The 16019-nt window shown below is 47.2% G+C and overlaps 1 protein-coding gene and 1 long non-coding RNA gene across 10 annotated transcripts in view; one reads left to right on the top strand and one right to left on the bottom strand.

The window, feature by feature from the left end:
- TACC2 (transforming acidic coiled-coil containing protein 2) overlaps window positions 1–16019 on the top strand; it is a 295989-nt gene that overhangs the window by 52030 nt on the left and 227940 nt on the right. For all 9 annotated transcript variants that reach the window (XM_077455365.1, XM_077455362.1, XM_077455366.1 and 6 more), the window contains exon 3: window positions 8814–8876. In XM_077455365.1, coding sequence (XP_077311491.1) covers window positions 8814–8876 — 63 coding nt within the window. The remainder of the gene's footprint in view (window positions 1–8813; window positions 8877–16019) is intronic.
- LOC143930783 (uncharacterized) overlaps window positions 1–16019 on the bottom strand; it is a 93663-nt gene that overhangs the window by 4874 nt on the left and 72770 nt on the right. The window lies entirely within an intron of this gene.

Raw genomic sequence — 16019 nt, 5'->3', positions numbered from 1 at the left:
GCAGAGAATGTAGGTAACACTATTTCCTGTGATCGATGGAAAGTTGAGGATACTTTCGGTAGGAATGCTGGATCCGTCCTCAGTACCACCCTGTCCTGATAAATTCTAAGGAAGGGTTCTGTAATAGCTAGAGCTTGGAGCTCGCTGACTCTCCTGGCCGAGGTGATGGCCACCAAAAAGATTGTTTTTAAAACCACCTTCTGTAAAGAAGCTTCTTGTAAGGGTTCAAACGGTGCTCCCGAGAGACCCTGTAAAACTGTAGACAAATCCCAACTGGGAAAGTCTTTAAGGGCTACTGGTCTATTTCGAGCAAGAGCCCTAAAAAATCTAGAAATTAAAGTTTCTTTAGATAAAGTCTTTTCAAAGAAAACTGATAAGGCAGCCACCTGAGTCTTCAGGGTACTGGCTGCGAGACCCTTCTCCATTCCTTCATGGAGAAACTCCAAGACGGACACCGTGCTCTTGACCTTGAGTTCTCTAGAACTGCACCAGGAGTTGAACTTTTTCCAGACCTTCATGTAAATTGCCTGTGTAACTGCCTTCCTACTGGACAGCAGGGTCTTTACTACTTTATCTGAGAGACCTTTAGCCTTTAACAGGTCCTCCTCAGAAACCAGGCGGTTAGCTGCAGGAGTTCCACTTCTGGATGACTTACTGTCCCCTGGGATAACAGATCTTTTCTGAGTGGTAACCTCCATGGGGGCTTCGAGGCTAGGTTTCGAAGACCCGCGAACCAGGGTCTTTTTGGCCAAAAAGGAGTGACTAGTATTAAGTCTGTCCTTTCTTCCCTGAATTTCCTCAGTACTAGTGGAATTAGAGGAAAGGGGGGAAAGGCATAGCACAGCTGGTAATGCCAGGGGTGAGCGAATGCATCCAACCCTATTGCTGCATCTCCTCGGTGAAGAGAAAAGAATCTGTCCACCTTTGAGTTCTGCTGACTGGCAAAAAGGTCTACCTGAGGAACCCCCCAGGCCTCGGAGATCATCAGGAACACTTCCTGATTCAGACTCCATTCTGCCTCTAGCAATTTGCGCCTGCTTAGGAGGTCCGCAAACAAATTCTGAGAGCCCTTCAGATGCACTGCCGATAGTGAGGCTGTGTTCTGTTCTGCCCAGGCTAACAACAGATTGGCCAGCTCCATCAAGCTCCTGCTTCTGGTTCCCCCTTGCTTCATAATGTAGGTAACCGCTGTTGTGTTGTCTGACAACACCTGAACATGGTGGCCTCTCAAACTCTGCTGAAATGCCACTAAACCCAGAAAGATCGCCTTCAACTCCCTCCAGTTGGATGATCTTTGAGCTTCCTGTTTGGACCAGACCCCCTGAGATGTCTGACCATCCAGATGGGCTCCCCAGCCCCAGGCACTTGCGTCTGTAGTAAGGCGCTTGTCCACAGGAAAGGTCCACACCAGGCCCCTTGAGAGGTTTGCCTGGTCTCTCCACCACCAAAGAGCCCTTTTCGTCTTTGACGAAATTTTTAGCTGTTTTTCCAAAGGATCCTGATGGGACCAGCTTGACAGAACCTCCCTCTGAAGGGGTCTGGAATGGAACCTGGCCCACTGAACAGCCGGGATTGCTGCCGTAAGCAGGCCCAGAACTGCCATAGCCATCCTGACTGAGACTGTCTGGTTGCTCTGTATCCGCTGTACAGCTAGCTGTAACTTTTCCTGTTTTTCCAACGGCAGGAAAACTTTCTGGAGAATCGAATTTAATGTATACCCCAGAAATTTCATTTCCTGTGAGGGGGTCAGGATTGACTTCTCTAGGTTTAGAAGCCATCCCAGGCCCTCGAGGTGAGACTGGGCCCTCTGGAGATTGACTAGGACCTGCTCCCTGGAGTCTGCAAAAAACAAAAGGTCGTCCAGATAAGGAACAACTGGAATCCCCTTCAATTTCAGGGGTTCCAAAGCCTCTGCCATAATCTTCGTAAAGACCCTGGGAGAGGACGAGAGTCCGAACGGCAGAGCCCTGAATTGGAGGTGCCATACCGAACTCCCTACCTTCAATGCCAGGCGCAGGAACTGCTGCGATGCCTGATGAATTGGTATATGAAGGTAGGCATCCCTTAGGTCCAGGGATGCCATGAAGCATTCTGGGGTCAACAGCTTTGTGATGGAGAAAATTGTATCCATCCTGAAATGTTTGTACCGAATGAACCTGTTCAGGAATTTCAGATTCAGGATTAGACGGTACTTCCCTGAGGGTTTTTTCACCAGAAAAATATGTGAATAAAAACCCCCGCCCTGCTGGCTTACTGGGACTTGAATCAGAACCTCTTGCTGTATCAGCTCCTGTAACAACAGCTTCATTGCAGAGGCCTTCTCCTGATCCCTTGGCAATGTTGTCACATAAAACCTGCTCGGGGGTGGTTCTGAAAACTCCAACCTGTACCCCTGATCGACAACGCTCTTCACGAACAGATTTGGAGACAGCCTGTCCCATTGTTCGCGAAAAGCTGACAGTCTCCCCCCCACTGGGGAGATATTGTCACTTGTTCTTAGGGGACTGCTCTGGGGGAGATCTAAAGAGGACTCCACCCCTGCCTTTGCCCTTCTGTGAACCCCATCTGCTCTTGTGCTCCTGGTCTTTTTTATGGGACTGCTGAAAAGCACGAAAATTCTTTTTAGCCATCTGCTTTTTCTTAACTGGAAAAGCCTTCTTTTTGTCGGCTGTTCTATCCAGCACAGACTCTAAATCAGGACCAAAGAGCAAGTCACCCGAGAAGGGAAGACCACACAGCTTGACCTTAGAGGCAGTGTCCCCAGACCATGTTTTCAGCCAAACTGCTCTCCTGGCTGAATTTACAAGAGCCGAAGACCTAGCGGCCAGTTTAACTGATTCTGCTGATGCATCCGCCATGTATTTGACTGCATTCAGGATCAGTGGAAAGGACTCTAAGAGATCCTTGCGGGGTGTCCCCGCCTCAATATGGCTCTTCAGCTTCTCTACCCAACATTCCAGATTCCTGGCCACCACCGTAGCTGCCATTGCTGGTTTTAGACTGACTGACGCAGCATCCCAAGCTTTTTTAAGGATGGAGTCAGCTTTTTTGTCCATTGGGTCTTTAAGGATCCCCATATCTTCAAAGGCTAGATCCGTTCGTCTGGATACCTGCGAGAAAGCTGCATCGACTCTGGGTTTCTTATTCCAAACCTCTGAGTCCTTATCTTCGAAGGGAAACCTTCTTTTGAGAGCTTTAGAGAAGAAAGGGGCTTTTTCTGGGTCCTTCCACTCCTTTCTCACTGAGTCTGAGAGGACCCTGTGGACAGGAAAAACTCGCCGTTTTGTTTCGTCCAACCCCTGGTACATTTTGTCATGAACTGACAGTTGTACTCTTTCTTCCTGAATTTCTAGAGTAGTGTAGATTGCTTTTAAAATATCATCTACTTCCTCTAGTGATAGCTTGAATTTGGAGCCCCTGCTATCTTCTTCCTCTTCCTCCTCCTCAGAATCCCTGAAGGAGATGAGAGTACTACCCCCTTCGTCTCCAGACTCTTCAGTTTCCACCTGTCTGGATGACGACGCCCTGGGGCTGGGCGGTAAGTTCTGAGGCTCGGTCTGTGCGGGAGGGTTTTGTATCAGGATGGACTTGACTGAACTCAAAGAGTTTGTCAGCTCTTTAACCGAAGAAAACAAATCCTTATATTGTTGAGATGTTTCCTCTTCCACCAATTCTCTGATACAATTTCTGCACATTGCCTTCTGCCATGAATCTCTGAGGGGGGTTTTGCAGGAAGGACATTTTCTCTGACCTGGTCTAGCTTTTCCTAGTGATTTTTCCTGAAACGACATACAGGTTTAATTCACTAAAAGCTCTCAACAACCAGTTGCTTAACACCAAGCCAGTGCAGAGACCCACCACCAAACAGACCTACTAGTGAGACCCCAGAACTAGGCTGCAAAAGGTCAGAGCGAAGTCCACCTCTGACCTGCAGCGACAGGCCCCCAAGAGGGGGGAACAAACAAAGACATACCCACAGTAAAGCAGAGGGTGCCAGTGCACCTTACGTACCTGGGCTGGACCGGTGCTGGGGGCGCCTGTCTCCGCCATAGCTGGCTTGCACTCTTCCATCGTTTGAGTGAGGCAGCTATTTTACAAACAGCTCTCATTTTAAATTTTCCCGGCCGCCGCGTCATCAAGGCCGGCCAGAAGCGGAAGCACACGGTCACCTGACCCGCCCCATGACCCCTGCGTTCCAGGCGCTGAACCACGGCGCCACGCCCCCTCAGAGCGCCCGCGCGTCACCGTGAACGACGCCGTCGCCGCCCGGGACCCGGCGCCGAAAACGGAGCCATGCCGCTGACCTGCAGCGGCCTCCGCCAGCAACAGAGCCCTCCCTGCGCTAACAAGCGGACACCGGGCACCCGACGCCGGCACTCCGAGGGTCCTTACTCCCGTGAGATGGCGGGACCAGGAGCTCCAGGAGTCCTCTCCCCGTGGAGATGCTGCTGGGGGTCAAAGAGAAACAACCTGCAACAAAAGGTAAGCCTTACTCCCCTGCAGAGAGTGTAGCTCTCCCTGGTTCAGGCACATGCTTCCTCCAAGGAGGAAACACAATAACTGAAGCCATGGAGGAGGAGGAGGTGTTTTTAAAGTGGGCATGTGTTTCCTGATTGCAAGGTGGAGCTACTCTCTCCGGGGTTGTCCTGAAAGGCGATTTGAGAAAAATACAAGAAAAATGTTTCCCCTTTAAATCCTATGGGACTCTTCACACCTCTGCGCTATGAATTCTGAGTTTTGAAAGGTCCTGCATGCTGCATATTTTGTGCGTTTTGAAAACTGTACCAAAAATGCAGCTCCCCATTGAATTGAATGGAAAACGCAGCAAAGACACAATAAAAACACCTCAGAAAGGCACCAAAAATTTACAGCGTGTTGCGTTTTTGGTGTTTGTTTCATATGTGTAGCCAACCAAAAAAACGCACCAGAAAAGCATTGGAAATGCATCAGAAATACAGCAAAAACACATATGCAATTTTACTACAGAGCAGTGTGAAGGGACAGTTCAAACTTGTCCAAAAAAAAACAAAAATGTAATGGACTTTAAAGTGGTTGTAAACCCTTACAAACCACTTTGACTTACAGGTAAGCCTAGATTAAGGCTTACCTGTAGGTCCAAGCAATATCTCCTAAACCTATATGGTTTAGGAGATATTTGCCCGAAAACGGGCACCGCTGTCTACGGCGCATGCGCCGTAGACAGCGGTGCGCAGGCGCACTGAGCGCGGCAGTTCCAAGAATGGAGCTGCCGCATTTGTCGACTCCCGTGCGTATGTGCGGGAGTGACATCATCGCGGCTTCGCCGAATGACAGCGGCGGAGCTGCGAGACGCCACCAGCAAGATGGATGCGGCGGACTACAGGGGACAGCGGCGACTTCGCTGGCTCCAGTGTCAGGTAAGTGACACATAATGGGCTACTATGCGATGCATAGTAGTCCATTATGCTTTACCTTTGCAGGGAAAAAAAGAGGAAGTAAACTCATCAGGGTTTACTTCCTCTTTAAATACCCAAGAATTACATAGTTACACATTTTTTTTCTAACCCATCACTAAGTGAGGTTTAAAGTGTTACTAAACCCAGGACCCTGCATTCACTATATCTGGTCTCCCACTGTTCACAGAACATGGAAATGCAATTATTTTAGTACATACAAACTGCTAAATACCTTTTCTTATTAGCAGTATATAGCAGTCTTGTGACCTCTATCGGTGTCTGGCCAAGCACTGGTTAAAGCTTGTAGGAGGAGTTTTCATTCTCCTCTGACTGTCTTATGAGGCTGCATGACCCCCTGATCCTCAGTCTGGACAGTGCTGATTGGCCCTGTGCTGATCACATTTACCCTCCCCCAAAAAAACTAAAAACTCTCTAGCAATACACACCAAACTGAGCATGTGCAGAGTGTGCACCTGTACTATCAGCAGATGGACTGGGGACACAAAAAAAAGGAGAGGATCAGAGAAGACAGGATAAAACAGCCTAGGTTACAGAGTGAGTATAACAGGCATGATTTACTGCATATACAGACTGATCTTACTGTTGTGGCTTATACTTGTCCAAAAATAGTTTAAAAATATATAGGAGCCTATATTTTTCACACAAGAGTCACACAGCATTTACATATTTTAGCAAAAGATTCTATTAATTTAGAAAAAGTGTGAATCATTGGTATAAGTTTTGTGAATCTTGTGTAAAAAAAAAAAAAAATTTGATATAATGTGTGTGTATCTATATCTGTCTATCTATATATATATATATATATATATATATAGGAAGAAATTGATTGTTTATCAAAGCATGTATGCAGGGGCGTAACTAGAAATCACAGGGCCCCATAGCAAAATGTTGTATGGGGCCCCCCCCCCCAAAAAAAAAATTAACTAATACCATTGAACAACAGATTACCTCACCCATGTGGCACAGTACCCAGGCAACAGCTTATATTCATTTCGAACAACAAAGTATGCAGTATACTGTATGCAGCCCCTGAAGGACACGCATTGCTGACCTCCATCAGTACAGTGCAGACCCCCCAGCAGTACAGACACCCCTCAGTACAGACCCCCCAGCAGTAAAGACACCCCTCTTAGTACAGACACCCCCTACCTCAGTGCAGACCCCCCTTAGTACAGACCCCCCCAGTGCAGACACCCCTTAGTACAGACCCCCCCAGTGCAGACACCCCCCTTCAGTGCAGGACCCCCCAGCAGTACAGACCCCCCTCAGTAGTACAGACCCCCCAGCAGTGCAGACACCCCCCTTAGTACAGTTCCCCCCAAGTACAGACACCCCACTTAGTACAGACACCACCCCATTACAGACCCCCCCTCAGTGCAGGACCACCCCAGCAGTACAAATACCTCCCAGTGCAGACACCCCCCCCAGTCCAGACCACCCCCTCAGTACAGACCGACCTCAGTGCAGGACCCCCCTCAGTAGTGCAGACTCCCCCCTCAGTAGTGCAGACACCCCTCCATTACAGACCCCCACTCAGTGCAGGACCCCCAGCAGTACAGACACCCCCCTTATTACAGACATCCCCCAGCATTGCAGACACTCCCCAGCATTGCAGACACCTCCCCCCTAAGTAGTGCAGACCCCCCCGAGTAGTGCAGACGCCCACCCCTCAGTGCAAACACCCCTCAGTAGTGCAGACACCCCCCATTACAGACCCCACTCTGTGCAGACACCCCCCTCAGTGCAGACACCCCCCCAGCGGTGCAGACTCCCCCCTCAGTAGTGCAGACTCCCCCCTCAGTAGTGCAGACTCCCCCCTCAGTAGTGCAGACTCCCCTCAGTAGTGCAGACCTCCCCTCAGTAATGCAGACCCCCCTCAGTAGTGCAGCCCCCCTAGTAGTGCAGGCTCCCCCTCAGTAGTGCAGGCTCCCCCTCAGTAGTGCAGACTCCCCCCTCAGTAGTGCAGACTCCCCCCTCAGTAGTGCAGACTCCCCTCAGTAGTGCAGACCTCCCCTCAGTAATGCAGACCCCCCTCAGTAGTGCAGCCCCCCTAGTAGTGCAGGCTCCCCCTCAGTAGTGCAGGCTCCCCCTCAGTAGTGCAGGCTCCCCCTCAGTAGTGCAGACTTCCCCTACAGTAGTGCAGGCTCCCCCCACAGTAGTGCAGACCCCCCCACAGTAATGTAGACTCCCCCTCAGTGCAGACCCCTCAGTAGTGTAGACCCCCCTAGTAGTGCAGGACCCCGTCAGTGCAGACCCCCCTCAGTGCAGACCCCCGAGTAGTGTAGACCCCCCTCAGTGCAGGACCCCCCTCAGTAGTGCAGGACCCCCCCTCAGTAGTGCAGACCCCCTCTCAGTACAGACTCCCCTCAGTAGTGCAGACCCCTCCTCAGTAGTGCAGACCCCTCCTCAGTAGTGCAGACCCCTCCTCAGTAGTGCAGACCCCCCCTCAGTAGTGCAGACCCCCCCTCAGTAGTGCAGACCCCCTAGTAGTGCAGGCTCCCCCTCAGTAGTGCAGACTTCCCTCTCAGTAGTGCAGGCTCCCCCCACAGTAGTGCAGACCCCCCCCCCCCCCCCACAGTAATGTAGACTCCCCCTCAGTGCAGACCCCCCTCAGTATTGCAGACCCCCTCAGTAGTGTAGACCCCCCTAGTAGTGCAGGACCCCGTCAGTGCAGACCCCCGAGTAGTGTAGACCCCCCTCAGTAGAGACTCCCCTCAGTAGTGCAGCAGACCCGAACTCAGTGCAGACCCCCCCCCCCCCATACCTCAGAACAGCGCTCAGCGCTGATACACAGTGCCGCGTGTGTGTCCCTCCAGCGTAAGCTCCTCCTCCTCTGTGGATGTAAACAGAGAGGAGGGGGAGGCGGCTACGGTCCGTGCTGCTGTGTCCCTGCACCCGCACTACAGAGAGCAGTGTTAGTGATGCGGGCGGCTGCCGCTACTCCAGCGTGTCACCCAGAGAGGCCAGCACCCCCCCACTAACACCACTCACCAGGCCCCCAACTCGGCTGCGGGCCCCATAGCGCCCGCGTGGGTCGCTATGGCGGTAGTTCCGCCACTGTATATATATATATATATATATATATATATATATATATATATATATATATATATATATAATTTATGTTGTTCTATTAGCAGGCTGTTGGTGGTGCTGTATGGTAACAAATCAGTTTTAGTTATAGCGCCACCTAGCGTGAGACAGATGAAATACATCTGTGTTAAATGAAGGATTGTAGTAGTAGAATAGAGTGTGGGGGCGGGGTGTGTGTTGTAGAGGACAGAAGCACATGGTGGTGACAGAAGGGGGCTGTCAATACATGGACATACACATAACCTTTACTATATCTACTTCCAGCCTGAACCCCCTACCAGAGACATCCCCAGTGCATCCCAACAGCCTGATGAGGAGGTGCAGGAGGTGAGTAGTTTGTCCTTTCTGTGACATCATAGATTTATTACATCATATTCTCTCCCAGCAACACTTGATGGAGACTTCTGTCACTTACAGACTCCTGAATCAGCAAATCTGACTTCTGTTATCAGCAGATCTGCTGCCAAATAAAACTGATGAGAAAGAATTCTTTGTAACATTTGAGTTTTGTTACTCCAGGAGGATTCATTTTTGTGATCTGGAGTTTTAGATTTCAGTGTCAGTGATTCCAATCAATGCATCATATTTGTGTGTGTATATATATATATATATATGGACTTATTGGATTGTTTAGGTGTCCTCGTATTAGATTGTATGGCGATTGTACGATCACATTGTGTATGGGCAGCCTTATGGTGGCCACACACGCTTTGATTTTTGTATCCAATCCATGTGCAATTCGATCAAGACCACTGAATCTGCAATCTGTCAAATAGCCTTGGATTTAGACTCCATTTAGAATGGATTCGATCAAACTGAGTAAATCAGCCACTTTGGTTTTGAATAAGATTGTAATTCAATCACAGATGAGATCAAAATTTACAATTGTATGTTATGATCAGATCCTATCTACTGAAATCCACTTCCCCATGTATGGAATAGCAATCAAATTAGTTGGTGACTATATCTATCTATCTATCTAGATAGATAGATAGATATCTATAGCTACAGCTCTATCTATCTATATCTATATATAGATATAGATAGATAGATATTAATATGTGTGTGTGTGTGTATGTATGTATATGTATATATATATATATATATATATATCTATATATATCTATATATATATATATATATATTAGGAAGAAATCAATCATTTATCAAAGCATGTATGGCCATTATTAGATCTGCCATTATATATATATATATATATATATATATATGTGATTTGATATACACTGAATGGATTATTTAGGTGTGACCTCATATTGTATAACTTTGGAGGATATTGTACAATCAGATTGTACAGTGTAGTGTCAGGACAATCCATTCAATTTGTTCAAAATCTGGCAGGCCCATATACTATGTAGCCAATGGCAGACCTAATAGTGGCCATAGACACTTCCTGAGTGGAATAATCGATCTATAGTCATTTGATATCACATACACCGAGAGGTACATTTTGATTGATAGTTGGAAGATACAATCATATGTTTTCACTCCCATCTCCTTTTTCCCTATGCCTCATAATGTGATCGATTGAAATACAATCAAACTCATGAGCATGGCATTTCAGATGCAATATAATCGATTATTACCTGCCTTCACTGATCGACTCCTTTTTTATTGTATCTGATCTAAATAGAGTCTATCAATCGTTGTGTATTGATCAGCTGCACTGAGATACTTTGTTCATGATTACAATTGTATTTCGATCAATCAGAGAGATTGAGATTGTATGGTGGAAACAGAGACTTTATCAATAAATTACGATTGTAAGGTACAATCATATTTTATTGCTTGAAATCGACGTCCTCGTGTGGATTATTGATATGTAATCGATTGAATGGGTTGTCAGCTATAGATTGAATATTCCTACTGCAAGAGATTGATCAGGGAAGAAATCGATAATTGATGGAAGCAAGTATGGTCACCGTTAGGCTGATTTTACACGGAGCGGATCCGTTGGACAGACTCCGCTAGCTCAGCGGGAAATCGATCCGTTGATCCCCGCTGACCCGCAGATGACAGGTCCTTCTCCGCTCACTGTACAGAGACAGACCTGGCAGAGCCCCGCTATCTTCTATGGGGAGATCAGCTGAAAACAGATCACCTGTCCGTTTTCACCCGATCCCATCCGATCTGATCCGCTTGGATGGATTGCGAATGTATTGTCAGCCGTCTGTTTTGAGCGGATCTTATAGGATGGTAGGTGGGTGTCAGCGGTCACATATCCCCTGACATTCGCCTGCCCATAATAGGCAATGGGTGTCCCCCTCGGACCCACCTGAAAAACGAACAGGCGGATCCAAGCGGAACGCACTACAGTCTATTTAACATGGGTCGCGTTCACATCTGTGCTTTTTCCGGTGCGTCTTTTGGTAAGGTTCAGGGACTTTTTTCTCGCAGCAGGTTGCTTTTTGGTTCCATAGACTTCAATTGAAACGCAGTGGAAATGCATCAAAAACATATCAATAAGGCAGTGCTTGCGTTCTTGATTTGTTTAATCAAGTGCCGGCTCAGTGGGGGATTCGCTCCGCTGAGCCGGCGGATGACAGGTCCGTCTCCTCTCACTGTGCAGGGACGAACCTCTCAGAGCTCCTCTATGGCGAAATCGGATGAAAACGGGCCGCCTGTCTGTTGTCATCCAATCCCAATCCCATAGCTTTTAGCCCTTGTACACACGGTCGGAGATTCCGACAACCAAATCCATCGGATTTTGTCCGTCAGATTTTGTCCAACTGATCTTGTCCGAAACTGTTGCATACACACGGTCGGACAAAGTTTTCGGAAAATCCAATCTTTCAGAACGTGATGACGTTATTTCGTTGCGATGGGACTACGTTCAGGCTAGTAGCCAATAGCTTTGATGTAGGAATTTGATCTGAGCATGCGTGGCACTTTGTCCGATCGGAATTCTCTACACATGATCGGAGTATGTCCGATCGGAGCAGTTTGTCGGAAAATATTTTTCAGCAAGTTGGAAAATTTGGTCCGATGGATATTCCGACGGAAACAGTCCGATGCAGACCACACACAGTCGGAATATCCGACAAAACGCTCCGATCGGACACATTCCGGCGGAATCTCCGATCGTGTGTACAAGGGCTAAGTGCTATTTTGAGACTCTTCAATAAAGTAAAAAAATTATTTAGTAACTAAAATGGAAAAAAAAAATATAGTGCGATGCGTTATAGTGAAGTGTCACACTGCACAATGCACACCAGCGCACACGTGTAGGCTGGTGTGAACAAGCCCTTGTTCTAAAGTTTAAAGCTTTTTACATTAATCCATTACCTGCATTATGATAAAAAAGCACCTCCCTCGCCCCATCCCTAAACACCCACCGGTCTCCTCTCACTGATCCAGCTCAGTCCTGGCTGCAGCACTCCCTTCCTGCTTTCATAGGACACAGTGGGAGCACGGGAGCCATAGGCTGTCAGTCAGATGCGGTGAGGAGGGAATGAAGGGTGTGTCTATGGACGCACACAGCCCGGCTCCAGAGTGCCCCATAGCACATGGCTTGCTATAGGGGCAACCACAGGTAGGTGGAGCAGCGGGAGACCAGAAAAAAAGTCATTATTCTGTCAAATATCCCAGCACAGAGAGGGTAAGTATAACCTATTTTTAATCAAATAAAAGGTTAAAGAGGAGTTCCCCTTAAAAAAATAAAAGTCAGCAGCTACAAATACTGCAGCTGCTGACTTTTAATAATCGGACACTTACCTGTCCCAGGGTCCAGCAATGCGGGGGAACGAAGCCCCGCTTGTTCCCCCCCTATGCTCGGCAGCGCCGGCATTCGAACTGTGGCCACCTGGCTGTGGCTTCACAGCCGGGCACCCACTGTGCATGCGCGAGTGGCGCCTCGTGCCGTGATTGGCTGCACAGTCATCTGGGACCTGTCACGTGTTCCAGATGACTGACAGGAGGGAGGAGGCAGAGCTGAGCCCTTCCTACGCTGAGAGGAAGTGATGCCACCAGCCCAGGCACTGAAGGAGGCAGACTAAGAGGGACCCTCTAGCAACAGCCATTTATAGATGAGTTTAAAAAAAAAATTTAAATTTTTTTTTTTTTTTAGGAATTTTAATGAATTTCTTTTTTTTTCATTGCAAGAGCACTTTAAGTATCACTTATAGCTGGCCATACACTAGTAGATTTTTTTGAATGAAAATGCATATGAAATTTCTCGGTACATTCAATTACTTGATTCATGTTATTTGAAAATGTTTAAAAATTGAATTTGCTCTTAGCATTCGATTTTAAAATAAATAATTCCCCAAACGAAAATCACATATGCTGTTAAAAATTAGCATGTTTGAGAAAAATTTTCCATCCCGTTCCTTCGAAATTTCTTGTCACTGCGGTTGAAAATGAATGTTTATTTGACCCCAATGACAAATTAAATGAAAAATTTTGTCCAGCTTTAGAGAAGAGTTTTGCAAACCTTGTAGGGTGCCATTCACACATATGCAGGTGAAAGATGCGTGCGCATTTTTGCACGTTTAGGTGCATTGCGTTTAGGGTAGCCCATTAATTTCAGTGGGCTGACCTATACATGGCAATCACACAAAAGAAGTGTGGGCATTCTTTTTTTATTTTATTTTTTACAATAAATTACCATGCGTTGTGGTGCGATTTTTGCAAACTCGCTTTGGCTGGTGCGTTAAGAATGAATGGCACCAAAGCACACCTGCATGAATGTATGTGTTATCACACATGTTCCTGCATCACATAAGTGTGAACAGGGATTTAAAGCGGTAGTAAACCCGCACATTTTTTTTTTTTTAAACCTGCAAAGCAAAAGGCATAATGAGCTAGTATGCACCGCATACTAGCTCATTATGAAATACCTTAGAACGAGGCCCCGACATCTGGCCCGATCCACGCCGAGGGAGCTGACATGCTCCCTCTGCGTTTCTTCCGGGTATCGCAGCTCCGGCGCTGTGAGTGGCCGGAGCCGCGATATCGTCACTCCCGCGCATGCGCGCGGGAGATTTCATTCCGGCCGCCGGCCACTGCCGGATCTTCAGGCCGAGAATCCCCTTGTGCGCATGCGCCGCTGCAGTCAGCGGCGCATACCGAGGGGGATATCTCCTAAACCGTACAGGTTTAGGAGATATTTTTTTTACCTACAGGTAAGCCTTATTATAGGCTTTCCTGTAGGTAAAAGTTTAAAAAACGAGTATACAACAACTTTAATGAAGATTTTTATATAAGGTAACTCTTTTAAGTAAGGATTGATAATTACTTGCCTCACTGCTCGTGCCACTGAACAGAACTTTACTGAGCAAGCTGAAAATCTGCATTGGGTACCCCTCTATATTTGTTGGATGCCTGCTCTCCCTTCGTGTTCTGTCTTACCATCTGCCGGGTACTATATCACCACTGCATTCTGTACAGGTGTAGTCCAAACCTTGCGGCTCACCATGCAAATGGTTTGAACCCCCCTGTGCCAGCTGCATCATTTTCTCTTCTAAGTGAGGGATGCCCGCTTAGGAACTTCACTGAGAGTAATGAGTTCTGCAACATCTTTTTATGGGCTCTGTCAGATGGTGCCCATCACCCTCCTTAAAAGTGACCTGTGAAGGATTTCTTTTCAGAGGACAGTAGAGCAGCAGCCAGGGATTTATGAAGCGATCATGCCACATCCTGAATGTCTTTTTTTTTTTTTAATCCCAAGGGGGATTTTGTTTTAAAGTTGGAGTAAAGTCCCTTGTATGATTTTTACCTATAGGAGATATTTTTTTTACCGACGGGTAAGCCTTATTATAGGCTTTCCTGTAGGTAAAAGTACCTAAATTGACTATACAACCACTTTAAGGACTAGCCTCGTTTTGGAATTTAGGTGTTTACATGTTTAGCCTACAATAAGGCTTACCTATAGGTACTGTAAATATCTTCTAAACGTACGCTTTAGATGCAGCTGGTGACTTCATTGGTGCATGCGCTCTGAAGTTCTGTGGTAAACAGTGACACCCGATTTACTACCGCTTTAAAATACCTCACCACAAGCCAAGCGTTTGGCTTGCGGTTGTGGCACATTCCTGTTTACCTCATCGAGCTTATTTGATAAGCCGCTTGTCAAACTCTGCAGGCCAAATCAAAATTTCCATACCCGTGATGCAAACCAATGCACCCTGTGGCATGTGTACATTACTGTCTGGCTTCACTAGTAAAATTTAGCTGGGTGGGGTGCTAAAACCATGGTTTAACCAACCTTTTTTTACTGCCCTCTGGTCGCCCATGAAGGAGGCCTTAGAACAGGGATCCTCAAACTACGGCCCTCCAGCTGTTGCGAAACTACACATCCCATGAGGCTTTGTAAAACTCTGACATTCACAGACATGACTAGGCATGATAGGAATTGTAGTTCCTGAACAACTGGAGGGCCATAGTTTGAAGACCCATGCCTTAGAAGTTTCAGGTACTATTTCCACACAATAGCGTATGATAAAATTTTTGCCTTAAAGCATCCCACATCTATTTACTAGCTTTACCTGATAGCTGGGATCTTTTATTAGGCTTTTATTAGGTTCACATATATGCAAATTGGGTGCGTTTTTAACCGCATCTAATTCGCATAACACATGGATGTGACCGGCTCTCAATGGAGTCGGTTCACATGTCACGGGGAGGTCGCGGTGCGGTTTTCAAAAGGGTTCTGTGTGTTTTTGGGTCCTGTTCAGGTGAAAATTCAGGCAAAAAACAGTCGCACCTGAACTGGTGACCAGAAACGCTCCGGACTGCAAACCACTGCCGGACATGTGTGAACCCAGCCTCAGGCTTAGGTGGCAGAGATTGTGCTAGGAGTATTTACCAATGCTTGCTGCTGCAACAGAAGTGGGATTCCTTGGCTGGGGATTAAAAGATATTCTGTTGCAGAGAGTTTTCCCCATTAACCACTTAAAGCGGTTGTATACCCGCTGAATTATTTTATTTTTTTAACTCACCTGCAAAGGAAAAGGCATAATGAGCTAGTATGCACCGCATACTAGCTTATTATGAAATACTTACCTTAGAATGAGGCGCCGACATCTGGCCCGATCCACGCCGAGGGAGCTGACATGTTCCGTCAGCGTTTCTTCTGGGTATCGCGGCTCCGGCGCTGTGAGTGGCCGTAGCCGGGATATCGTCACTCCTGCGCATGCGCACGGGAGATTTCTTCCCGGCAGGGTCCGGCGTCTGCCGGACTTTCAGCCGAGAATCCCCTGTGCGCATGCGCCACTGCAGTCAGCGGCGCATTGCGAGGGGATTATCTCCTAAACCGTACAGGTTTAGGAGATATTTTTTTTTACAGACGGGTAAGCCTTATTATAGGCTTTCCTGTAGGTAAAAGTACCTAAATTGACTATACAACCACTTTAAGGACTAGCCTCGTTTTGGAATTTAGGTGTTTACATGTTTAAAAATGTTTTTTTTTTTTTGATAGAAAATGACTTAGAACCCCCAAACATTATATATTGT

The sequence above is a fragment of the Lithobates pipiens genome, unplaced genomic scaffold, assembly GCF_037356315.1.
Source record: "Lithobates pipiens isolate NorthernLeopardFrog02 unplaced genomic scaffold, aLitPip1_a1.2 Scaffold_25, whole genome shotgun sequence".
NCBI classification, from domain to species: Eukaryota; Metazoa; Chordata; class Amphibia; order Anura; family Ranidae; genus Lithobates; species Lithobates pipiens.
This window is presented reverse-complemented; position numbering and strand designations above follow the sequence as displayed.